The sequence below is a fragment of the Ailuropoda melanoleuca genome, chromosome 11 (assembly GCF_002007445.2).
Source record: "Ailuropoda melanoleuca isolate Jingjing chromosome 11, ASM200744v2, whole genome shotgun sequence".
Classification (NCBI taxonomy): Eukaryota; Metazoa; Chordata; class Mammalia; order Carnivora; family Ursidae; genus Ailuropoda; species Ailuropoda melanoleuca.
In genome coordinates this window covers 78,822,691-78,850,461 of record NC_048228.1, presented here as the reverse complement: position 1 = coordinate 78,850,461, position 27,771 = coordinate 78,822,691, and the positions used below count along the sequence as shown (strand labels likewise).

Here is a 27,771-nt window from a genome sequence, read left to right as displayed (position 1 = left end):
TCAGTTTACTACTAGGATAGGTAAAAACTAGTTCATTTATTTAAATAGTCCTCTTTTTTCCTATTAAATTATTTGGAAGCTGAGACATTATGTATGCCTACTAGTAATAGGCATAGTCATAAATAGCACTACCTCAGATTTACATAGCTTTAAAATTCATCTTAAAGTTATGGCACATCTACCAACTGGGCTTATTCTCCAAAGTATCCTTTTAAGTGATAAAACAAGTATTATAACTGATTATAGATAATAAAACTCAGGCCCACAAAATATAAGGAACTTATCCAGGATCACTTACCTAGTTAGCAATAAAATCAAAACTAAAACACAGATCTTTTGACTTATGCTATCCTCACTGGATAAAGGCTAAATACGCCACACTGAGAAAATGCCAGACATGGATTAACACCACTTACCTGAGACTCATGTGCAGTGCGAGGTCCTGTACAATACGATCATGTTTTCCGGTAGATGAGTGCTTCCCCAACCAGCTTGGAAACGTAGGAAACTGGGTCATGTACCCCCTCATTAACTCTCCAGGAAGAACACTGGCATAAATGGCCTGAAAAAAAATCAATTGCAGTCCACAATTTGAATTCAGTACAAAGTTGCTTCCTTCACAGCTACTGGCTTCCAAGGAGTCTCGAGCAAACGAAGCAACACTGTCCCAGGTCCTTAATTCCAGGGCATCACACCCTTTCCCTCTTCCTCTGTCTTTCATCTGTCGGTATGGGAAACTCCTCCCGGACAAAACAACGATCAGTCCAAAACATGTTATGGCCCTCAGATCATCTGGCAACTCGGCCTCCTCGACCAACTGATCCCAACATACCAGTTACTTCATGATGCAGAAAAGACTTTAAGAGGAAAATGGCTGTCTTTTAACATAAACTGTTGACAACAGGTGGATCAAAACGTGGAAAACTGAAGAGAGTATTAAGTAAACTGGCACTTGAGAAAAGATTTTTTAAAAGGTATCCTTGAATATCTTTAAGATCCAGGGCTCACACTTTTTAAAGTTGGAATTATTAAATTTCGTATTTGCTTTATTCTAGTAATATTCTCATAAGCATTTTTCATATTAGACAATCTTTATAAATAATTTTAAGAACTGCATAAACTCCATCAAGAGTATTTACCCTAATTAATCATTCTCCTATTGCCAGACATGGAGATTTTCTCCAATTCCTTATAGTATCAAAACTCGTAACATTTTTGTACATAAAGCTTTTCCTATGTTTAAAGTTATTTCTTTAGCATAAATTCTTAAAGATACAATTATTAGGTTAAAAAATGAACACAGGTAAAACTTAAAGAGAACGAATTCTTTATATCCAGAATGAATCTGCTTTTTGTTTCCCAACAATGTATGGGTAGACTCAAGACAGCAGTAGGCCCTCCAGAAGTCCCTTACTTATTACTACTCAAGCCAATAATGCAGTATATATATATGCAAAACTCAAGAACAAGTTAACACTCTAAATTATGAAAGTTCTCAAAACAGTTTTGAGTGGAAGTTACCACCTAAGTAAAGTACCCAGTATAAAGCTGCCTCTTCGGCAAGGAAGAAGAAACTCAGAATTCACAGGTGAGAGAAGCAGCCGCTGACCCGCCACTGGCTGCATTACCTCAAGTAGACTTACTCAGTCACCATCGGGGAGAGCCAAGAATGACAAAAAAGAAATGGACTCTTAAGGTAAAACAGAACAAATAAAACTTTTGACTAACTTGTGATTTATGTCCAGAATCTATCTTATTTATGTCCAGACTCTAACGTTCCTAATTCCGTATGTCCACTTACATAAAAACATTTTGAAACCCTGAAAAGTAAGGCTATTTTTATGTTTTATTTTTATTAAGAAATAGACCATTGTGCCCCCAGAGTGTTTTAATCTAGAACAGACTTCATTTTTTCCAGAAGAGCCATAGTGTTTCTCTGGTACTGCACGTAACTCCAGGAGCTAGCAGCTATTCCGGTCTACCTAAAGCGGAGTGTGCATCTTAAGGACAGCCCTGTGCTTACCTGTGTGGGCAGAAGACTCCAGTTCTGCCTACTCCGGATCTGACGGTCCACCAGGTCACCATCACATATGCTATCTGCTGCTCTGCTTAAAAGCATCAAGTGCTTTTTCATGTCACCCCTGCATAAACAGAGCAGTCTGGATTACACCACTGTCCCATACCTCCTACCCGCCTCTCCCAGGAATCTGGCCCTCACTGTGCCAGAAGGGTACCAATTGTACCCCTCACTAGCTCTGAACACTCACCCTGCAGCTACAGGTTTCACATGTATGTAGTTCTCCTGGACAAAGAGGGGTGCTATCGAATAATCATGAAAGAAGAGATCTGACTTGTCCACAAGTGACATATGAGCGGTCTCCTCTCCAGCCGCAAACACTTTCCGGGCAACGTCAAATGGGCCCTAAAAAAAGGGAGGGACACACCTAGTAGAATGGCCGATGTCCCAAACACGGACATCAAATGCTGGCAGGGATGTGGAGCAATAGGAACTCTCATTTACTGCTAGTAGGAATGCAAAATGGTACAGTCACTTGGAAGACAGATTGGCAGTTTTTTTACAAAACTAAATATACTCTTACCATACCATCCAGCAACTGTCCTCCTTAGTATTTATCCAAACAAACTGAAAACATCCTACACAGAAAACCTGCACATGGATCTTTACAGCAGCTTTACTCATAACTGAGAAAACTTGGAAGCAATCCAGATGTCTTTCAAAAGATGAATAAACTGTGGTACATCCACACACTGGAATATTATTCAGCACAAAAAAAGAAATGAGCTAAAATAAGGCCATGAAAAGATACAGAGAAACCTTAAATGCATATTACTAATGGAAAGAAGCCAATCTGGGGCCACTCGGGTGGCTGTTGGTTAAGCATCTGACTCAATATCCACTCGGGTCATGATGTCAGGGTCGTGAGATCAAGGCCTGCATCACGAAGCCTGCTTAAGATTTTCTCTTCCTCTCCCTGTCCCTCCCCCGGCTCGCACTCGCTCGATCTTTCTCAAAAAACAACAAAAAACAAAAACAAGCCAAACTAAAAAGGCTATATACTGTATGATTCCAACTACATGACATTTTGAAAAAGGTGCAACTATGGAGACACTAAAAAGATCCACGCTGAGCACGGAGTCTGCCTGTCCCTCTCCCTCTGCTCCTCCCCCTGCTCATGCTCTCTCTCTCTCTAAAATAAATAATCTAAACAAAAGATTAGTGATTGTCAGGGGTTGGGGGAAGGGATGGATGAACAGGAGTACAAAGTATTCTTAGGGCAATGAACGTATTCTGCGTGATATACAATGGTGGATACAAGCTATGATACATTTGTCAAAACCCATGGAATGTACATCAAGAGTGAACTAACCGTTATGTAAACTATGGACTTTGGGTGATAATGATGTATCAGTGTGGGATCAACTGTAACAACTGTCCCACTCTGGCGGGGGGATATTGATAGTGGAAGAGGTTGTAGGAGACTGGAGGCAGGGGATAATAAGGGAAGTCTTTGTACCCTGCACTAAATTTTGCTATGAAACTAAAAGTGCTCTTAAAAAGTTTATTGACTTAGGGACGCCTGGACAGCTTAGTCGGTTAAGTGTCTGCCTTCCGTCAGGTCATGATCCTACGGTCCTGGAATCAAGTCTCCCATCGGGCTCCCTGCAAGGCAGGGAGCCTGCTTCTCCCTCTGCCTGCCACTCCCCCTGCTTGTGTGCGTGCTGACAATTAAAAAAATAAAATCTTAGGAAAAAAAATTAAAGAAAAAAAAAAGAGGGAGAGAGGGGGTTACAAACACTACTTAATCACTGTTCTAACTGTAATAATGAGTTCTGACTAGTGACTAGGTGACATAGAACACAGATAATTAATACAGACTTCTAGTTTCGTTTCAGAGAGGTCATTAAATTATAAGCCATCTGAAATTCTGAGAGTTCCAAAACTTCAAAACATGAAATCTATTCATAATGGACCCTAAAAAGGCCATTTTATAATTACCGAAGCATGAGTATAATTTAAAACTTCCATTTCTCATAATTTACAATGTACATTAACAGTACTTGAGGAAAAATTCACTTGAATTAGAAAACCTTTTAGCAGCTTTCTTATAAATATCCACAGGTTCAACAGGTATGTCAAGGAACTATAATAACCACTTCTACTAAGTTAATATAAGCAGAACAAGAAATGCTTTAGCTTGAGAAAGTAACTAATAAATGGAAATTTATTTTACCAGTTTGATATCTTTCTTGGCTCTATGAGAATCAGCCTTGGCCTGGTCATAGGTTAGTGCCTTACTTCGTGCACACCACATACTCAGATTGTGTAAAACCTAACAGAAATCATAAATAAGACATGGTTAAGTATTAAATAATGCCACTCCTCCTCTCTGAAAAGTTGAAGGCATTAATTCAAAAGAATCAGCAACTATTACATAATATGTATTTAATTTACCTGTCTGATATCTTGATTGGCTCCCAAAATTATTTCATTCATAGCTGGAGGGGGGATCTTCAAACCCTCTTTAAATGCAATAGACATCATAGCACCCTGAAATTAACAAAGGGGAATCATAATTTTTTTTTTAAATTTACATAATCAGATATTTTTAGGATATTTATCAGGTACCTTTATAGGTAACTTTTGAGAAATACTGACCAAAAAATAAGCAGGAGAGTGTGATGGAGAAAAAAATTCCAATCAGCATACCTTAATCTGTTCAACTCGTGGTCTTTGAAAACGAAGATCAAAACAATAATGAACCAAAGAGCGAATCTTGGGATGATTTCTATCATTGCACATACAAATAATGGGAATTTTTGTATGTTTTATCAGACCAATTAATTCCTAAAAGGCAAATTTGCAACACAAAAATAATTATTTTTAAAAAAACAACAAAAATACTATACAATGTATGTATTTCAGGTTTTGAAACCTCAGCAACATGCTTTTTAACTGCTGTAACTATTATAGCATAATTGGCTCTTTAAATATTAAAACACACACACGCAAACTAAAAATCAACAGTAAAACTGCACAACTACAGTGCTTTCATTACCTGAATTCCTCCCCTGTCCTCATTGCCTGCCATGCCATCTACTTCATCCATGATGAGAGCATGCTTCGTGCTTACATGGGCTGCTCCGTCTGCCCCATGCTGCGAAGCTATGGGATGGGACAAAAAAGAGCAACTGTTCAAATGCTGCTGCTTTATTAAAAAAACATGTAAAACATCTTAAACCAAAATGCAAGAGGCACAAGCATATGCAGATGAAAAGACATTCTCCCTCCCACTTAAAACATGCGTGCATAAAAATATACATCTTGGTTTTATCATTCAATATATTTTGGTGATCTGTTCCCTATCTGTAGATATGCAACACCTCATTTTTTTAAGGCTGTTTAATAATATCCCATTTTACGCATGTATCATAATCACTATTGATAAAATATGAAGATGCTTCCAACCTTCTATTGTAAATCATCCTAAATGAATATCCTTATATATATGTCATTTTGCATATATACAAGTATATCAATTGCTAAATTCCAAGAGCTGGAATTTTAAGGGCTAAAAGGTCTACATAATGTAACTTTTCAGGATCAGACAAGATCGGGCGCGTTCAGGGTGGTATGGCTGTGGACTACATAATGTAACTTTTGAAAAATACTGCCAGACTACTCTCCAGAGTAGTATCAATTAACTAACACTCCCACCGGCCAGAGTGACGTTTCCTGAGCAAATTCTTTTTAATAATGATTTGCTACCACTGAAAGTACCAAAAATTCAGGTGACCATGCAATATCCACCATAAGTTCTAAATCTGCACTGTTGAGTCTGTAGTTTGAGCATCTTAGTTTTCCCATAGACTCAAGACATACCAGACCACCAGCTACAGCCTAAAACCTTCAGTTTCTTCTTCACAGTGTCCCCTTCACAGTTTCTTCTCCTCTGGTACTATCTTTGCCTATATGACCTCTTTCACCACAAATGATCCTCTCCTCCAAGGCCTGTTGAACAAATACTACCCTTACCCTGACTTTCCCCAGTGCCCCAAATCAAATCATTTCTTCATCTACAGGCCTCTATTACCTCACTCATCACACTGAATCAGAATAATTTATTTACTCTCCCTCTTCACAAGGTTCAGCTGTGAATCCTCTAAAATAATGTGCAAAATGCATAAACATGTCCATATATGTATTTTAACACATTCTTAGAAACCACTAAGACAAACTATTGTCCTATAAGAGTTCCATCATTAGCGCCAAGATTTATTTAGCGCGGTGCCTGGCACATAGTAATGTTCAATACTGGTTCCTAAACGTTGAAGTGAACTTGTTTTCCTTACATAACCAAAGAAATCAGTTCAAATACCCACATACTTGAATAAAAGCCTGTGATGCTGGTATTATTCAGTGATTCAGCAACAATCTCCTTCAAACTGTTCTTACTCCGAGTGTCACTTGCATTCAGTTCCACATAGCTATATCCCAATTCCTAATCAAAATATCGGAAACCGTTACTATCACAATGCAAATTATTAACTCTCCTAAAAAACAAGGCAATTAATGAAGAAAGACAGCACAAAAATGACATAAAGAACCATGGATAAAAAAGACAAAGACAATGAGATAATATGCCTCATAAATATTAAGAGATTTTTTTAAAGACATACATATATACCATACACACACAAACATAAATCCATCTTAAAACCACAGCTGATAAAAACTAATCTAGAAGAGTATACCTGAACAAGCAATTTTACTAAGTTTGCTTCTTAAAGTCTTATAAAGAATTAAATATACCCATCCCAAGATTTCAATATCAAATATAGAATTAATCTATTATTATAAGATACCAAAAATAATTCTTGACTCAATATGAAGTTAAATCATTTGTTATCAAACCATCTTGATACATAATCTTCTTACCAAGCTGTGAAAAATCACGTTATTCTCATTTCCCAATTGATTATACTGATCATAAGCATTATATAAAATGCCTTAATGCAATTCCCCTCCAAAATGATGATGATAAAGGGAGAAAAGAGTCATGTTTACAATTGTAGAGACTAGGGAAAAAAATCTTTTTTTTTTTTTAATGTTGTAATAGAATAGAAAACATACAGCTGTTACACCAGCTTAACATTTATGCTCTGGTCCATAAAACAAGGACAAAACAAAACCACCAGGTTATAGGACAAGGGTTGGGAAATACAGTAGTATATTTAAAATAAGTTTAAAATCCCTCATTTTGGGACACCTGGGTGCCTCAGTCAGTTAAGCATCTGCCTTCAGCTGAGGTCATGATACCAGGGTCCTGGGATCAAGTCCCGCCATGGTTGGGGGGGGTCCTTGCTCAGCAAGGAGCCTGCTTCTCCCTCTGCCTGCCACTCCCCCTGCTCGTGCTCTCTCTCTTGCTCTCATGCAAGAGTTTTTAACTTTCACAAAAATAAAAATTAATAAAAAATAAAACCTCTCATTTTATCATTCCGATACCACTTCACGTATCATTTCACATTCTGTAACATGAACTCTGGTTTGCTTTGGTGTCTTCTCCTCTCCCGTTCTAGATATGAGCCATAGAGACAAAAGCAAAGGCAGGCTCCCAGAGCAGTGGAGAGTCAGACTCGTTGGGCCACCACCCTCTTCTGTAAGCCCATTTCATTTGTCACATGAGGATGGTAAGAATACATACATTCGGTACAGACAATTCTTAGAAGAGTATATAAAATATTTCTAAGAGTCTATAAGACATTTATATTACCTAAAAGATAATGCACCCAAGGGCTCAGCACACTGCCCGGCACACAGGTAAATATTACCTATTATTTTAATTACCAATATTAAGAAAAGGATGAAAATGACATCCCCAGAACCAAAGTAAATTCTAGAAGTCTGACTTCAGAAAGTATATACACAGAAGGTTAAAATACATATAGCACAGACCTACTAACACACACACGTGTATGTATCTCCTAATCTATTCCTGGATTAGCTTTACAACTGCACTACGACACAACACTCACCTGACAAACCAGAGAAGCTGTGGTTGTCTTGCCAACACCTGGAGGGCCTGAGAGCAGCGCTGCTTTAAAACTAGAGCCATCATCTTTGCCAGCAAACTTACCAAACTTTGCTGCTGGGAAAAAAGAAGTTCCAGAGTGTTAACCTCTATTACCTAAGAGAAATTCAGGAACGGCAGGAATCACTGTGCATAAGCTGAAAATCAAGAGCAGTCCTCCAGTTTACCTCCAAATTTGCAGACTGTTTTCTACAAACTGTAAACAACAGTTTCCAGAGCATGTAGTGAAACTCTACTGCCTACCTCACTTACACCCAAAATAAAACACTAAAACTAATCAACTCTGAAATTCTGATGTACAACCATAATTTTATGAGTTTCCTTTCGTACAAAAGCACAGGTCAGGGAGCAGAGTATCTGGGCTTCAGTCCTAACTCCAGCTCTGCTAATTCCACCGCTCACCAGCTGGGAGAAGTAATCTAACCTCCTGGGCCTATTTCCTTCTTTGTAAAATGAGGGTAACAATAGTAATGTGCCTGGCAGGGATACTGTAAGAGTGAACATGCTGATCACAGAGCCAGGCACATCTCAATAAATGTCAACGAGCATAATCAGCTACTTGATCACAAAAAGAATGAATTGAAGATGGTGTGTCTGCAACTTTCCTGCCCAGCTCAACTCTAGAGCATTCTTCTCCCCTTATCACATGGTGCCTGACACATCAAGGGTGCTCCATACAGACACGATGACTGGAGAGAGATGGCTAAACCTGCTACAGGCATGGGTAAAGGGACTACAGTTCACCTGAGCCTTATAAAGTCTTCTCCAGGCATACAAAGCACTATATGTCCCTTTAACGTAGATTTTATGTGGTTTTAGTAAGAGAAAAGGAGGGGTGCTTGGGTGGCTCAGTCGTTAAGCGTCTGCCTTCGGCTCAGGTCATGACCCCAGGGTCCTGGGATCGAGCCCCACATAGGGTTCCCTGCTCGGCAAACCTGCTTCTCCCTCTCCCTCTGCCTGATGCTCCCCGTGTGCTCTCTCTAATAAATAAATAAGTAAATTCTTTAAAAGAAAAAAAAAGAGAAAAGGAGTAAGATTTAACTCTGTATCATTACAATTACAGCCTCTGTCATAAATAAGCTGGCAACATCGGCCAATGTCTAGTGACCAGATGGACACTAATAACCCAGTCATCACTCTGGGAATTGACTGTGATGTTCACTGAATTTTGCCTTCTTACTTCTCACATAATATCCTCCAGGGCAGCGGCTGCAGCTCAAGAACACACTCCTGACATCTGTGATCTAAAGCCTCGGTTTCACTAATACCCCGGACATTACACACAGACTGTACTGTTTCTTTTCCACAGTAAATGCGTGGTGAAGCAGCGCAGAAACCAGAGCAGAGGCTCCTAAATGCAAATGCGCTCTGCAGTTTTCAGGCTCCCCGGTCCGGAAGTGTGCCTCAGCTGCTAATTTGCACTCTCCTCCCCCGAGGCTCCCCGGCACGCTCAGTGGCTCGCTCACACATCTTCAGGCCTTGGTACCTGTCTTCTCTCCCACACAACACTCCTCCTTCCCTTCACCGAGCTTCCTCCTACTTAGTTCCCAAGTCTTCACTTACTGTCCCTTCCTCCAGGGACGGGAGCACACCGCCACGTCCCTGAGCACACAGCTCCATGCTCTTGGCGCCCTGCCCCTCCCCTACAACAGTGCTCGACCGCATCTCCTAGCTGCTGGTTCATCTCTGTGACTGACCATGAGCACACAGAGGGAGACGGTTTTGTTCACAACAGCACCTGCACCCAGAGCGGGCTTTCAACAACCATTTGCTGAGAGACGAATGAACCAACTAGTATACTGCCTCACACGTGTGGAACTGAGCAATGACATGGTGGCACACACACGAAAATGAATGAAGCCGTAAACTCACCGCGTTTCTGATCTTCCAACGGACCCTTGTGCCAGTTCCGGAGCCAGCGCAGGAGTTTGTTGGCACAGCTCTGGTCACCTTGCTGTCCAATTATGGTCTTGAGCGAGGTTGGCTTATATTTATCCACCCAGAGCAAATCTTCCACTTTGTTTTCAGGGCTGTCATCAGCCAAACTCCTAGCCCGGCTGTCACCATTTGTCCCCTCGGCCACCTCCTCCTTGAAGTCCAGGCATCTCCAAAGCACACTTGTTTCCTTTTTTACTGACTTTATAGAGCTGTCCTTTTTGGGAGTCAGTCTGCTTTTTTTAGATCCTGATTCCTTCTTAGTTGGGCTAATTTTTCTTTTTCCTTGGTCTTTTTTTTGAGGTGTTCTTTCCAATTTGGACTTTTCTTTCTTCATCTTAAAAATTGGAAAAGTGAGGAAAAAAAGAAACCTAATAAGATATACAGAATACCTATCATGCTAAACATACTCTATAGGGCAATCTGGGATATCCCAAGTGAGCTGCCCAACGAGGGTCTGGTTTTTCACAATGAACCCTGCTATTGTGGAAATCACCACCTTCCAAACTTCATAAAAATTAACAACAAATACATCGAAAAGCACCCAAATGCAGTATTTTTTAGTGAGACCATACTAGTTTACGAATAATAAATATTCTGTAATCAGTCTGAAATCCAAGATAAAAGATTAAGACATTTTTGTTCCAGCTTTCTGCCTCATTATAAATTAACACCTCCACAAAAACTTGTACACAAATATTCACAGCAGCACTATATGTAATTATAATTACATGATTACATTATTATGACAAAGGATAGAAACCACCCAAAATGGCCTTCAACTGAAGAACGAATAAACAAAATGTGATATGCACACACAATGGAGTATTAATCACCAAAAAAAGGGAGTAAAGGTCTGACACATGCACTTCAGTGCAGCTGAACCTTGAAACCATACTAAGTGAAAAGAAGCCAGACATAAAGGGTCACAAATTGCATGTTTCTCTTTAGAAAAAATGTCCAGATTAGGCAAATCCACGGAAATAAAAAATACAATAGTGGTTGCCAGGGGCTGGGTATGAGGAATGATGGCTAACTGGCTATGGGGAGTGATGAAAATGTTCTAAAATTAGATACTGGTGATGGTTGTACCATCTTGTGAATATACTAAAAATCTCTGACATACATTTAAAAGGGTGAACTTATGGTGTGAATGTCTCAGAAAAGAAAAAAATAGTGCCTCTTTGCCAGTGAGTGGATGCTGAAATTAGTGGGTGAATGTTTGAGGAGAAACAGGGTATTACCATAGCATTAAAGCTCCCTCCAAGATAGTTATCACTTACAAAGGGAAAGTCACTTTACTAGTGGAGAAACCTGTCAGAAACCACCTAAATCAAGATTAACATCACCAATAAGAAGACATATCGACTCAGGGTCGTGAGGTCAAGCCCCATGTTGGGCTCCACACTGTGCATGGAGCCTGCTTAAGATTCTCTCTTCCTTTTTCCCTCTGCCTCTCCCCTACCCCAACTCTCTAAAAAAAAAATTAAAAAGACATATTAGCATACACATCTAATATAATGCAGAGAAGAACAAAATATCATTTCTCTGGAATTCCTGCCAAAAATGTATAACCTCAATCTAATCTTAAGACATCATAAAACCCAAACTTTGAGACAGTCTACAAAAGAACTAACTACTACTCATCAAAAGTTGCAAGTCCAGGGGGCGCCTGAGTGGCTCAGTCAGTTGGGTATCTGACTCTTGATTTCAGCTCAGGTCATGATCTCAGTGTCCTGGGATCGAGCCCTGCTTTGGGCTCTGTGCTCAGCACGGACTCAGCTTCTCCCTCTGCTCCTCCCCCTGCTTGCACACTCTCTATCTCTAAAATAAACAAAATCTTTAAAAAAAAAAAAAATTCTCAAGGCCAGGTTGCCTGTGTGGCTTAGTCAGCTAAGTGTCTGACTTGATTTCGGCTCAGGTTGTCATCTCAGGGTCATGAGATCAAGCCTGTATCAGGCTATGTGCTCAGCGGGGAGTCTGCTGCTCTCCCTCTCCCTCTGCCCGTCCCCCTGCTCATGTGTACCTGTTCGCTCACTCTCTAAAAGAAATATATCTTAAAAAAAAAAAGTCTTAAGGCCTTAAAAAGACAAGGAAAGGCCGAGGAACTGTCACAGATTGGAAGAGATAAAGAAGATACCACAACTAAATGCAGTGTGGGATCCTAGAAGAGAAAAAGGACAACTGTGGGAAAATGTGAAGTTCAAGTAACACCTGTACTTTTAGTTAACAGTATGGTATCAACGTTAATTTCCTGGCTTTGATAACTTTTTTTTTCATGATTTTATTTATTTGACAGAGAGAGCATAAGCAGGGGGAGCACCAAGCAGAGGGAGAGGGAGAAGCAGTCTTCCTGCTCAGCAGGGAGTCCGATGCGGGGCTCAATCCCAGGACCCTGGGATCATAAGCTGAGCCGAAGGCAGACGCTTCACTTACTGAGCCATCCAGGCACCCCTGGCTTTGATAACCTCTATGGTTATGTAAGTTGCTAACATTAAGGGACACTGGGTAAAGGGCCAATCCAAAGCATTCCCAAGATGGTTCTAACTGCAATAAATGAGATACCACCTCACCACCTGGGTGACAGAGCTGGAGACATTAAACTTGGGATTTGCTGGCACCCTTGTGTCCTGTACAGGGGAAAAAACCTGAGTGGAGTGGAAATGAAGGAGAACACTGGGAGAAGCAGAGAAGAGCAACAGAAACTGAAAGAGTCCTGAAAGCACTGTGGTCTCCAGATCCAGTAGTTCTGACATCAGATCAGCCAGCCCGTAATTTAGTTATGTGAGCCAACATTTCTTCCTTTTTGTTAAAATTAACATTGGCTTCTGTCACAACTGAGAAGTCCCAATACATTCTAAATGGAAATGAACTTAACTGCTGATTCCTATGACATACCCTTTAAAGAACTCTTAAAAGCAACAATCTTTGTACAAAGTCACTACAAGAATATGGAAAGTTATTAAGTAGATATGGTAAGTGCAATACACCGTACTCTCGGTCTCCTCATATTCTTTTAAGAAAGGTAAGGAAATATACCAAAGACGACAGCCTAAAGCAGAATCCACCTGCTCAGAAGGAAATAAGGTAGATTCATCTGTGGTAGAAGGGAAAGTTAATCTTTTAGGCAACAGGCCTGTGGCCACTCACGAAACATCTCTATGAAATAGGAAAGCTGTTATATATACTAACTTGATCAAGGTCATTTTATACAAACCTCGGCTTCAACGGCTATTTCATACTTAGACTTCTTGCCTGGCATAGTTCGAATCAGGTTCAACAGGCCATCTTCATCAATAATATTTGTCCCCAAGGCTGCTGCCTATGGATTAAAAAGACAAATCATTAAAACTGTATCCTAACCATTTCTTTCTGTTAAAAAAAATAATAATAATTCTAGGGTCTGTTCGTAAGTGAAAACCACATTTGTAAATCAGAAAGACTGCAATATTTTTAAAAACCATATTCATGAAAAAGTACCATTAGATAGAGAAAATAAAAAACACATCCCCTAAGAGTGGCAGGCTGGCAATGGAGGTGCCACACGAGCACTTCTGTGGATTGCTTTATCTTGTCTTCTACCCTAGGAGGGGCAAAGCCACTAGGGCCTTCCAAGATGGACTCATCTGAAGTTTTTGTTTTCTCCCACCATCTTCCCTGTTAAAATAACTCCAATGTGTCCATCTCCAAGTGATGAATAATGACTGAAGAATCAGAAAAGTCCTCATCCTCCCCCCAAACTCCCTTATAAGCTACGAATAGCCATGTGACAGCTCTGGCCAATGAGACTTAAGAGGAATTCTACAAGAGCTATTTCCAGGCCAATCACAGCTAGTGTGACATCTTGCCACTGCTTCCTTTCTCCTGCCTTAAATGTGGACTTGAATGCCTACAGCTACAGTTACCTTGCAACACAAGGCACGTGCACGGAGACTAAAGCTACCAGAATAAGGGTGACAGAGACGGAGGACGGAAGCAGCCTAGCTACATCACTGAGCTGGTGGGCCATCCCCAGCAACTGCCTACCTTGGGGATTCTTGTTGGGTAAGAAAATAAACAGCTATTCGCCAAACCACACTTATTAGATATTCTGTTACTTGGAGCTAAATATAATTTTCCCCAACACAAAAAAAGCTTTCAATAAACAAAACTTCAGATGGAGTCTACAGTGACATATATAGGAATATTTAGGACTACAAGAAAAAGAAAACTGTATTTGCTTCTATCTTTGAAAAATGATCTAAACTAGAATACTACACTAAGAAAGTCAACTAAACGGGAACTGTGCCTTCAACTGGAAAACGAAAATCTTGAAGTTGAAGCCAAGAACACTTCTGTGGATGAAATAATATAGGCATGAAATTACTTTACCAATTTTTTTCTTCATCTAATTCTGTGTAGAGGGCATTACAACAAATGGTCCCAGTAAGACCCTGCCAAGGCAAGCAGGCTATTTCACTGTGTTGAGAAGACAGCAGAACCCACCTTATCACTCTTGGACTGTCCACTATCACGACCCATGACAAGGTAGTTTGTTTTCTTGCTGACATTTCCTGTTACTTTTCCCCCGTAACGCTCAATTAGAGACTTGGCCTCATCTCGTTCAATGGACTCCAGCACTCCTGTGATTACAAATGTAAGGCCTTCCAAGCAATTTTCAGCTCCCTAAAAAACCAAAATGTTCAAGCAGAGAGGAAATTACATGGTAGCCTTCCAAAAAATATTTGGCATCAAAACTGCAGGAAGTTGATTTTTCTCATTTGACATCATAAATAATCTCAGCATGAAAAATTTGCAGGAAATTCACAGCAAATAAGCAGAACCTGAAATTAAATCCTGAGAAATTCTTATGTAGGTTAGCATTTAATAAACTTACAAAACCAGCAATGAAAAATATACATCAACAGAGTTCACAAAACTTATTAAAATTATCCATTCGTACTACTCTCATGTTTTTTTAATATTTAAACCACTAGTTAATTCACAAAACTTTAAATAAAACTAGATGCAATCCACCTACAGAATTTCTTGTTACTGTTAAAAAAGGAAAGATCTGATTCTAAAAAGCCTCAACAAGTTTGAGCTCCTGCCCTTCTCTCCAGCTGTTTACTCCACGACAGAAAATCTAACAACCTGCGAGTAACTTAAAGGCAAGATCATATTATCTCTTGATTAGAAAGATAACTCGATATACAAAAAACACTGGCCAAAGAGAAGTGGGTACAGGAAACATTTAATCTTAATTGGAACTATGTACAGTTACAGACTTTTTAAAATTTTTGCAATGGTTCAATAAAATGATACAACCAAGCAAAACGAAAATTATGTAAACCACTCCAAGTTACTTATTAATTTCAATAGAGAATTGAGATCAACATAGACTTAAAACAGGCCTAAAAGAAGAAGCTAAACAAAATTCAAAGACTGCCCCAATACAAGTTCAATCCTTCACCATCCTGGTGAAGAATCTTTCTTGGTGGGGGGAAAAAAAGCTATGAATCTGCTTGGAGAGAAAAGGTTTGATTAACAACATCTCAAGGTCCCTTCAAGCCCTATGATTCTAGGACTGAAATGATCTTGTGAACATTGAAGTATTTAAATTCTTCTCAACAAATTCAAAATGACCCTGGAAAAGTCCACATGCAAGCCTCTATCCCACACCCTAATCATCTATTCTGAACCCATTGTGGCTCTGAATATCTATTTTACAACCAATCTCAGCATTTTTAGCCTCTCAACCAAAGTCATCCACTCTAGAACACTTACTGCGGGACCAGCAAGCCACCCAATATCCCCAACCTCTACTCAATATTCCCTCCACTACCTTGCCTTCACTGAGTCCCCTAAGGATTCCACTTTGCCTAAAGTCCTCTCAAACAGGGGCGCGTGGGTGGTTCACTCGGTTAAGCTTCTGCCTTCAGCTCAGGTCGTGATCTCAAGGTCCTGGGATTGAGCCCCATTATCGGGCTCCCTGCTCAGCTAGTAGTCTGTTTCTCCCTCTCCCTCAGCCCCAACCCCCCCCACCCCACTTGTGTGCTCTCTCTCAAATAAATAAAACCTTTAAAAAAAACCTTTTAAGGGGCGCCTGGGTAGCGCAGTCGTTAGGCGGCTGCCTTCGGCTCAGGGCGTGATCCTGGCATTCCGGGATCGAGTCCCACATCGGGCTCCTCCCCTATGAGCCTGCTTCTTCCTCTCCCACTCCCCTGCTGTATTCCCTCTCTCGCTGGCTATCTCTCTGTCACATAAATAAATAAAATCTTTAAAAAAAAAAAAAAAAACCTAAAAAAAAAAAAAAAGTCCTCTCAAGCAGAGGAGCTTGCTGAATCTTTCTTAGAGTCTGTTTTACACCACATGCAATAGGCAAGGCTGACATCTTCCTCTACCCTCCGACACAACCCACTAGCCCCTTAAGGTTCACCCTCACCCCTATTAGGGAAATTACTAATCTCCATTTGTGACCCGAATCCCCTCCCCTTCTACCTTCTCAGAAATCTCATACTACATTTGGTTATCCTTCTCCTTCTGGTATGCCTTCAATCTCCCTCTCCGGTGGATCCAGACTATCAGCAAAAAGTACCGGTCTTGTGACTACCATACTCCTCAAAACTGAGCCCCTCTAGGGTTATGGGTTAAAGAAAAATTTTTCTTTATAATATCAAGCAATAATTCATAACGTGAATAAATATCCCTAATTCACAAAGACAGTGACTAAGCCTTTCCTGTTAATTTTTTTTTTAAGATTCTACTTTTTTAAGTAATCTCTACATCCAACATAGGGCTTAACCCTCACAAGCCTGAGACCAAGAGTCACACAATCCGCAGACTGAGCCAGCCAGGCACCCCTCTGTTAATTTTTAATTCTCAATTCTCTGCTTCTGTGAATATGGTGAATACATGCATGGACCCAGGGGCCAGAGGCCCTGACAGAACAGCCTGCCCTCTTGGCATTCATACCTTTGGTATTTCTTTGGAGCCCAGAGCTTTGGGGCCTTCTCGATTTAAGTAGCTTCGATAAGCTTGATAATTGGTGCGCCTCTTCTCAGAATCTTCAGGACTTACAGACTTTGGGGAAAGGGAAAAAAAAAAAAACAATGAATAAAGTCAAGCAAAATTCATGTAAAATTAAAAATACATATCAATAAGTAAACATTAAGTCACTTCTATTTGGTCCTGAAATCAACATTTTTAGCTACACAGGTACTCTCCAGTTTAGACATGCCTGGCTAATAAACCTCCCTGTATCAGCTCTTCTCAAGCCTTGTGACCCTTGAAAGGCACATACTGCAAGGGCAGACTAGGTACACAGGCCAAACTGCTAGCCCCAAACAAAGAAACAAAAAAAGTGTATTTTATTTCAAAAATTCATGTGAATTTCAAGTTCTTTTCCATAATATAGCCATCCATATTTTAATGAAAAAATTAATTTCCCCCCAAGTATACCTGATCACACAAGAAGATATCCCATGTTATCCTAAACCCGTCCATACCCCTAAAACAAAGTAAACGGACCTATACCTCTGAGTATATGAGCACAACAGGCTGAGAACTGATGGCTTCATATACACAGCAGGTTCAAACAACAGGCAAGCATTACTCCAAAAAGTAGACACATTCTATACGCTACCACCCCCTTTCCAGGTTTAATCTCTCCTATTCTGTTTCTCTCAGGGGACCTTACTATGGGTCCATCTCAGAAAGTCCTGGGGAAACTTTTCAAACTCTACATCCTTGGACTCACTCCAATTTTTTGATTCAGAGATATGGGGTATGGCTAGGGCATGGTATTTGGGGGAAAAACATCCTAGATAATTCTGATTTGAGAACCACTACAAGAAGGGTCTCTTGTTCTTTCTACTTCCCATTTCACTTTTTTTTAACTTATAATCCAGCTCAAATCCCTTTGAGAATAGGCAAAATATTACTTTAATACAAATAAATTAATCAATAAAATAAGTAAGCTGCTTTGGTTATAAGTAAGCCATTAGAGGGTGCTCCCTAGACTCCTACTTTTTAACAGTGGTTCTCAAACGCTGGTGGGCATTTGTATCCACCTGAGCTTAATGAAATACACCTGTCCAGACTACAAAACCATGTATTTAACAAGCTTCACAGGAGAGTCCAATGCATACCAAAATGGGAAAATTATTCATTTGTAAGATTAATTCTATGAAAAACATAATTCTGAATAATAAACACCTTCTAAAGTAACTCTGAAGCACACCCATTCATGAAGTCAAAATTATTTAACCAAGGTAGACTGAATTTATTAAACACTGATATTCCCAAAACTGCTAAAGTTCTAAGTCATTTCTATTCCAACTTTGAAAAATAAGGTGAAGAGTAAAGTAACATTTAAAGATTTCTTCTTTAATAAAAATAGACAAGCCTCTATAAAATCAACATGCTTAGTGTGCCTGAAGAAAAACATTCATCCACCAGATAAATATTTAGTGAAGAAAAAATTGGAGACCAAAAAGTTAATTGTTCCCTTAGGCATATTTATGAGCACTGACCACAAACAAAAGCATCTAGAAATCACCATTTCACTGTTCTGCACTAAAAAATAATGGTGATAAGCAGTTAAAATAGACAATATTCTACTTTTAATTCTAAGTGCCTAAGAGGCTTGAAGAAATAGTGGTTTCTCACTATGAATCTAAGGTGGTTCCAAATTTGAGATTCTAAGAAATCTCAAATATATATATGAAAACAAAGATTCTGAAAACCATTCTGTATTATTTCATTGCTTTTTGCCTTTGCAATTGATTTCATTATCTCAACACTGTTATACAAGAGGAAAAAGGGGTACGCTCAGGGCAAATCCAAATTATTTTAATAATAATAGCAAAAACATAGGGCGCCTATGTAGGGCAGTCGTTAAGTGTCTGCCTTCGGCTCAGGGTGTGATCCCACGTTCCGGGATCAGTCCCACATCGGGCTCCTCTGCTGGGAGCCTGCTTCTTCCCCTCCCACTCCCCTGCTGTGTTCTGTCTCTCGCTGGCTGTCTGTCACATAAATAAATAAAATCTTAAAAAAAAGGGGGGGGGGCGCCTGGGTAGCAGAGCGGTTAAGCGTCTGCCTTCCGCTCAGGGCGTGATCCCGGCGCTACGGGATCGAGCTCCACATCGGGCTCCTCTGCTATGAGCCTGCTTCTTCCTCTCCCACTCCCCCTGCTTGTNGCGCCTGGGTAGCAGAGCGGTTAAGCGTCTGCCTTCGGCTCAGGGCGTGATCCCGGCGTTATGGGACCGAGCCCCACATCAGGCTCCTCCGCTATGAGCCTGCTTCTTCCTCTCCCACTCCCCCTGCTTGTGTTCCCTCTCTCGCTGGCTGTCTCTATCTCTGTCAAATAAATAAAATCTTTAAAAAAAAAAACAAAACAAAACACAGCACTTATTATATACCAGGCATTATTCCAATATTAACTCAGATACTATTATTATCCCTATTTTTACAAACAAGGAAACCAAAGCAGAGAGACAGGAAGTAACACATCGGCTCAAAGGCAGGGCTATGTGATCTGAAAATGGCTCCAGGGTCCATGCTCAGAGCCACTGTGTTATTATACTGCTGTTTTTTGGGCCTCAGAGGACCTGAGTTTAAAGTTGGCTCTGCTACTTACTAGCTAGCTGATCTTGGGAAAGTTACTTAACTCCTTCATCAGCCTGTTTCCTCGTCATTAAAAACTGAATAATAAAAGTAAATCATCTTACAGGGTTGCTGTGAAAATTACATGAGATACCATCCGTATGAGTGCAATATCTAATACACTCAATAATAAATACTGGCTCATTTAGCTATATTAATAAGCTAGTTTCTGCAACAGCATCTAAGTCAGATAGCTTAAAAGTACTATAATGATTTATAGGCTAAAAATAAAACTTAAAAACAGTTAAACCCAAACCAACACATAGCCCCCAAATGATATACTTTTAGAAAATTTCTACCTCTTTTTTAGCTGGAGAACTTTTGGGTTTCTTAGGAGTTTTTGTCTGTCCTTTTAATTCAACAGCATTTTCTTTTCTTTTTGAAACCATAGGCTCTGTTTCTTTATAAGAACTCTCTCCCTTTTTTTTCAAAAGGGCCACCTTGGAACTGGCTTTTGGAGAAGTTTCTCCTATTTTGTGAGGGGATGACTTCAAATGTTGCTGAGATCCTATCAAACTTTCACATTTAGTTTGCTTCTTGGGGCTGCAGTTCTTTCTGTCATCTGAAAATTGTTCTGTTTTTACTAGGAAGAAAGAAAAGATTATGACTGTTGCTTTGGGAAAAAATGATACCCCAAATCGAGATTTTTTTTCATTTTTCAACTGAACAATCTTAGTAGCACACAATGTCATATCGTGATTTCTTAACATTCACATTAAGATTTTAGTTCTTTACACAGAACATTATTTTAAAAAACTAACATTTGTAAGTTTTTGTATAATCAGTTCAAATTAGAGGAGCTGTCTTTTTAAATGTAAGTGACTTATGGGGTGCCTGTTATGACTTTTTAAATATAAGTGACTTACGGGGCATCAGTTAAGCATCCAACTCTTAATTTCGGCTCAGGTCAGGATCTCATGGTTGTAAGATCAAGCCCTGTGTAAGGCTCCGCACTGGGCATGGGGCCTGCTTAAGATTCTCTCTCTCCCTCTGCCCCTCCCCCCACCAAAATAAATAAATAAATATAAATGACTCCTCATTTCAAATGATATAGTAAATTACATCTAAGGACATGGTCATTCCACAGATAAACTTCAATGATCTGAAACTCACAGAGAAAACTTACTGAGTAGAGTATCACATAAAAATTCTGTTTGTACGGGCACCTGGGTGGCTCAGTCAGTTAAGCAACCAACTCTTGGTTTCAGCTCAGGTCATGATCTCAGGGTCATGAGACTGAACTCTGCACATCAGAGTCCCTGCTCAGGGTGGAGTCTGCTTAAGACTTTCTCCCACTTCCTCCCATTCTCTCCCTTCCCCTGCTCACCTGAGCACATACACTCTCTCTCTAATATTTTTAAAAATTTTCTGTGTTTGTAATATAGTCTGAAAGCCCCAAATCCTGTAATTTCAGACTATATGAATGAATTTACTTATAGGATTAAGACCATCTATACTAGCAGATGCTTAGATTATCAGGACCAGTAAAAAATAAAACCCAGAGACAATCAGCAGGAGAGATTCAGATGACCTGGACAACTACGAGTCAACTCTATGAGCTCGAAACATCTAGTTCTTTGCCATCATACACTGAAGCCCACATGCTGCACTGTACTTGGAAATTAACATGAAACCAAGAACTGAAAAATTTTTTACAACAATCATAGAGTAGACAGGCATTGAACATGAGCTAATACCCAAATATAGCTTTCAAAGTGTCTAAGAAGAACATGCTTCAATATCCCTATGAAATAATGTCTACCTAACAATACAAGGCAATTATTGAATAGAATGTTTAAACAGGTTATCACGAATTTTCTTCCATAAATGTTCCAGCTTACTTTTCTCTGTTAGTCTTACCTTTATGAGGAGATTTATGTTTTTCTGCTTTACTTAAATTGGCTTGGACAGGTGAAAATGCTTCTCTCTCTCCTGGGTCCTTCCGAGCCTAAGAAAATTTACAGTGTCAAATGTGACAAATAATAGGAAAACTACTACCACAAAATCTGTTGATAAAATTGGCCAAAGTTTTAATTAATTTAAGTTTTAATTCTAAGATTAAGGGTCACATTCCAAAGCAAGAAAACAATACATTAAATTTTCATTCATTCATCCATACAATTTCTGGGAAAAATGAAGCATTTTTTCTTACATTTAACTTTACAGACGAGGAAACTGATAAAAGGTTATAAAAAAATACATCTATAAAAAATTATCACAGTTGTTCCCAACTTGTGAGAATGGAAGACTTGCTTCTGTTTCTTTCATCTCAATTCTCAAATTGTTAGTATTATGCAGCTGAAAACTGCATCTAAACCCAAAAGACTAAATTAAAAAAAACAATCTAAAGCTCAAAAGAAGACAGAGCACTTTCTCAAGAGAGGAAAACTCTCTCCACTGCTCCCTCAAATCTCCATTTTTACAAAGAGGTCACAGATTGGGATGCATAACACAGTATTTTTTTAAAATAGTATAATTTGAATGCTTTTAGGGGGAGTAAGGCTTTTCAAATTGCCGACAAAGTCCCCCCAATTCCTTAATTGACTTATACCCACCTTCTGTAAAGTCTTTTAAAATAGATAGTGATACTGACAATATTAATAGAATATGATTCAATGGAAACAAGGCTAATTTTCTGAAGATCAAGTGCTTAAAAAAAACACTGACACTTTTAAAGATTCCCAAAAATATACTCATTATTATTTGGGGCTGTCCTAACACAGATCTTAAAGTTAGCTAATTAGAAATAGCAAAACTGTGCTCCCAAAAAGACAGTAATTAACACTAAAGTTATTAAAGTTTAAGTTCCTTAGGAACCTTTGTGTTATTCTCCAAACAAGTACATAAGAACCCGCTGTGACAAAGATTAAGTAAGTGTTATAATTCATTGTTTTGTGAAGAAGGGTTCTGGTTGGCTTTGGCTCAACCTGCCTTTAGCAAGAATAAGTTTCTCAATGAGCTTCTCCAAAAACATTTTTATAAATTAATTAATTTAGCTTCTTTCTAGAAGAGTGACTCATGGTTGTATCTCCAGGGCCTAAATACACAGTGGATGAAAGGGAACACTGATCTGCAGTGTACAGAGTGCAAAAACAAACAGCCTGCTGAAACACCACCTTTTTGGTCTTGGGTTCTTCATCCAACATGGCTAATGTTCTGGCAAACTCTTCATCTTCATGCAGTTGTCTCTCCAGCTGTAAAAAGTGTCAACAGAATAAGTTGCTTTCTTTCTTTCTGTAAATAAAAGTTTTTAAATGTCTGAGTCATGATACTTACAAGAAACTGGAAAAAATATTTTCCAGAAAGTAAGTATGACATTCTTCTACTTAATTCTAATAGTTCAGTATCACAGGTTTGCTTCATTAAGCCAAATCAGATTTCAGAACATTTATTTCTAGTTTTACAGGTGAAATAGACAAATTGAGCATATTTTTAAAGTCACATTTCTCACTTATAAAGTTCAAAGTCTAAGTTTTTCCTTAACGGTCCCAATACAACACTTAAAGATCTCTTACTTCTACTTATTTTGAACTCTACGAAGAGCTCGGAAAAGACTCTCACCCTAACAGAAAAACAATAGTCTGCAGGGCACAAAAAAAAGTAAATCTAAGAAATCAAGAAACTTGTAATTTTCTTTGCACTCAATAATATATATACAAATGTAACTATCACTTATAATCATCAAACTCTAATTTTTAATTACTAATTCAAATGTATCTATTCTGACTTTTGAAAATTTAAGTGATCATATCAGAAGTTTTCCTAACATGCTAATGTAACACACAGATATTCTAATTACTTTGTTGTTATTTCTAGTGTTTTCATTTGCAGCAAAATGGAGCTTTTCCAGAAAAGAATGTGTAGCAGTGGAATATATTTCTCATTTACAAAATAATTGGTGTTATGCCCCCTGATAAAATGGCTTAATGTAACGTCAAACAAAAGCCTCCTTATATTATTCAAACAAAGGAAAGAACGTCCAAATCCATCTAATCCAAAAGAAAAGGCTTGGAAATTGGCATATACCTCCTGACAGCACAGTAACCAAGCCTTTTCTTGTTTTTTCTAAAATGAACTCAAGCTACAGAACCATGAGCAAGCCAGACAGATGCACATCAATACAGTCTCTGTTGCCTAATATATACTTACCATAACTGAACTACACATCTAACACTAAAATCAATATGAAAGGTCTGCATCATCAAAAGGTCCTTCAAACTCTAAACCTCCAATTGCCCTGCAAGGATTTCTGGTTGAACTCTACACCATTTTTCCCAAATTTCACACTATGCAGTATACTTCTAGTAAAGGATCTGAGAAGGCGGAACAGAAGAAATATAAATACTCCCATTAGAAATTCTTTATTGGTGACTGCGGCATTATAGTTTATGTAATTCAGTGTAATCGAATTAAGATGGAAAAGATTTTGAAAACACAAATTACAAACTGCCAAAGTAATAAAATGTGATCAGATACATTTCAGAAAACTGGAATACTGTTCTCTCACAACATTTAGTAAGAGCCTTTTCCATGCCAACCACTAAAATAAGCACTGATGTCACAAAGGCTGAGTGCAACATCAACAGCCCGGGTGGGTGGAGCTTAGAGCCTACATACAGGGAGACACATAAATAGCAATTATAATAAATGTTTAAAAAACGGGGTACGACACAGTATGTAGGAGGGGCTTCTAATATAGTTTAGGAAGTACGAGAAAATGACACTAAAGCTAACAAACAGGAAGGGAGTTCAGGCATCAGATATCAAGGTCTGGAGCCTCTGACAGAGACAAACACTCCTCCTTGAAATACGTTTTTCATTTGACTTCCAGAAAATACCAAGCTTTCCTCATTTTCCTACTTCACTAGCCACTTTCTTAAATCTCCTTCATTGGATCATCTTCCTCTTCCCGACCTCTACATGTTAATAGTACCCTAGAGTTCAATTCTGAGACTTCTTTTCTGTTTACATACTCTCCCTGTCATCTCACCCAGTTACACGAGTTTCAAATAGCATTCAAATGCTAATGATCCCCAAACATACATCTTTAGTTTAGATCTCCCCCCACTCCACACCCTCCCCCTTGCCCCCAGCTCCAGATTCCTCTATCCAAACACCTACTCTGCATCCCCATTTGGAAACCCATGAGATATCTCAAACTAGCATGTCCAAAACAGAATTCTTTTCTTTGTACCAGTGTTCATCTTAATAAATGATATCACCATTCATCCAGCTGCTTGAGCCAAAAAACATGGAGTCATCTTTGCATCTTTTCTTTCCCTCCTACCTTACACCCAATCTGTTAGCAGCAACTGGAACGTTGCACCTTCAAAGCACATACAGATTACGACCACTTCTCACTATCCCTTCCATTACCACCCAGGTACAAGCCAACATCGTCTCTCACCTACCCAACCATAACAGTCTCCAAACCAATCTGCTTTTGATCTTGCCCCACCATGGTTTATTAGCCTCCCAGCAGCCAGCATAATTTTAAGATCCATCAAATCATGTCACTTCTGTATTCAACCATTCCAATGGCTTCTCATCTCAGAGACTAAAATCCAAAATCCTTACCATTCCAAGTCCTTTTGGTAGGTTCCAGAGACTTGTCATGACTTAACACAATTTCCAAATTCATCAAACTCAAATGTTTCTACCTCTAGAAAAGCACTTGCTTTTCTGTTTAGAGGAAATCTTCCTCCAGGTAGTCAGCCCCATGGCTCACCATTATCATTTCATTTTGTTCCCCAATGTTACTTCCTCGGTGGGACCTTCCTAACCCCTCTATTTAAAAGAGAACACTCATAACCCCACTAATCACCCGCAAAACTATCTATCCCTTTACTTTTCTTCACAGCAGTTATAATGACCTGACATATTTTTTAAACTGCAGTATCGTTAAGACCTAGCTGGAACTGGGTCACACACTCAGTAAGGGCTCAATATTTGTTGAATGAATATAACAGGTTTATAACTCAAGACAGCACTCTGAACTGGGACAGATTTAGGGATCATCAGCATATATACAGAACTTACAGACATAGGAATGGACTGAAATTGCCCATAGTGAAAAGAAAATGGATATGACCAAATTAAATTATTTTACCTAAAGAAGGCTTCCATTCGAAGAAATCTAATAATAAATCTTTAAATAATTATCCCCTGCTCTGATCATTTATCTTTTACATAAATTTAGGTTTTTATATATTAGATTTTAACTTATTTTACGCACAACTCTTACAATGACAGTCAGTCCAAAATTAAACTAGAACATCATGACTGTTTGCCTGAGTACTAAACAGCAAGGCACAACATCAAGTTGTTAAAGATACTTAAACAAAATGCCAATACCTCTGCATCCTCATCAAGTTGCAACTGCTTGGCGATGGCTTCATCATTTAATCTGGAATCGTCTGCATTTTGTGAAGGCTGTATTTCAGAGAAAAATCAAGCAAGGTCAGCATAAACCTTAAGTTAAAAATAAGGTGCTTTTTCTTGACTGTAGGTAATTAAATACACCAATGAGAGAGAAGTTTATGCTATAAAACAGTCTCAGTGCATACCAGCTAGAAGTTATGTTCATAGCTACTCCCTGACCATATCCAATTTCCTAATGAGCAAATATCCCACAAACAGATGGTTCTCACTTAATTCTACTGAAATATTCAAAAGAAGTACCCCCCCCCAAAGACCTGTAGACCAACATCTTGGCTTCGGAAATAGTCCAGAATTGGCAAACCAGTATGTGTGAATGGTTAATTTGTCCTATGGAGGCACTAATGAAATCAACAAATACACACTACTGGGAAGGGCTGAATTCAGGAGACTACTTTCACTATAATTTATCTGTATTTGTTTCCTAAATGTCCAGAAAAAAATAAATCCAACATCAGACAAAGAAAAAGGTCAAAAGTATAACAGGTAAGCCCTATTTATAAGTTATATACTTATAACCTCATTTGGGAACAAGGTTATTGTCCAATTTGGTCTGGCTGAGGTCAATGATAAAGTGAGTTTGCATTCTGTGTATTTAAATTCTAAGAATTACAATTTATCCTTATGATTTAAATTATCTCTTCCCACTTTCAAATATAAAAAAAAATTAAATGTGCAGGGGCACCTGGACGGCTCAGTCAGTTAAGCATCTGCCTTTGGCTCAGGTCATGATCCCAGGGTCCTAGGATCCAGCCCCACATCAGGCTCCCTGCTCAGTGGGGAGTCTGCTTCTCCCTCTCACACTCCCTCTGCCTGGTGCTCCCCCTGCTTGTGCTGTCAAATTAATTAATAAAATCTTAAAAATTAAATGTGCAATATTCTAACTTCTTCATCCTCTCAAATTATGGCAATATGTTTTATCCATAATCACAGGAAAAATTATTTTCATTAATAAAATATATTGGCCTATTTTTAACATCCAAATTTCTCTTATGAATATAACAGTGACTAGGTACAAATCCTGAACATTCCTGCTTGCATGTAGAACACTCACCTCTTTTCTTTTGCTCGCTACCATCTTCTTATCTGATCTTTGGACACTTCCAGTTCCAAAATAGTCAAGCACTGACGTGGGGGTAAGTTTTATTGGTGATAAAGGTTTATTCTTGGTCTTAGTGTTTTCTTCGTTCTTTTTCATGTTTGATGCTCCAAGAAAACTATTTGTAGATCCTCCATTCTCTTTTGATTTAGAGGCTGCCTTCTTACACATAAAGTCATCTTCTTCATCTTAAATGGAATATAACCAAATACTATAAAACATCGATTCTAATTATATAAAGCAACCACTTTCACGAGCTTTATAAAAAGAACACCAGAGCTACAGAATGCTGATTTCTTTTCTTCCTATCTCCTGAATTCAATACTCATCCTCACATTTACTGGTACCACAGATGTAAAAAACAATTTCCACCAATTACCACCTGGAGTACACAAATATATTTATTTACTCATGTTATTCGACAAATATTTACAGAGCACCCATTATGCGCCGACACTGAGGACATAGCAGTGAATAAAAAGACAAAATCCCTGACCTCATGAAGCCTGGAGTCCAGAAGAAGAAAGAGATTTAGAAGTAAAC

General features: G+C 38.9%; 1 protein-coding gene across 2 annotated transcripts in view; it reads right to left on the bottom strand.

The window, feature by feature from the left end:
* RFC1 (replication factor C subunit 1) overlaps positions 1–27,771 on the bottom strand; it is an 86,843-nt gene that overhangs the window by 6,958 nt on the left and 52,114 nt on the right. The window contains exons 5-22 of one of the 2 annotated variants that reach the window (XM_011232243.3): positions 27,184–27,416; positions 26,046–26,123; positions 22,808–22,885; positions 21,552–21,639; positions 19,991–20,274; positions 17,001–17,108; positions 14,532–14,711; positions 13,264–13,368; positions 9,984–10,383; positions 8,056–8,168; positions 6,407–6,521; positions 5,079–5,185; positions 4,730–4,867; positions 4,475–4,570; positions 4,254–4,352; positions 2,268–2,422; positions 2,024–2,141; positions 417–562 (exon numbers count right to left, since the gene is read on the bottom strand). In XM_011232243.3, the coding sequence (XP_011230545.3) occupies positions 417–562; positions 2,024–2,141; positions 2,268–2,422; positions 4,254–4,352; positions 4,475–4,570; positions 4,730–4,867; positions 5,079–5,185; positions 6,407–6,521; positions 8,056–8,168; positions 9,984–10,383; positions 13,264–13,368; positions 14,532–14,711; positions 17,001–17,108; positions 19,991–20,274; positions 21,552–21,639; positions 22,808–22,885; positions 26,046–26,123; positions 27,184–27,416 (2,641 nt within the window). The remainder of the gene's footprint in view (positions 1–416; positions 563–2,023; positions 2,142–2,267; positions 2,423–4,253; positions 4,353–4,474; positions 4,571–4,729; positions 4,868–5,078; positions 5,186–6,406; positions 6,522–8,055; positions 8,169–9,983; positions 10,384–13,263; positions 13,369–14,531; positions 14,712–17,000; positions 17,109–19,990; positions 20,275–21,551; positions 21,640–22,807; positions 22,886–26,045; positions 26,124–27,183; positions 27,417–27,771) is intronic. The other variant, XM_034671935.1, reaches the window with a different exon arrangement.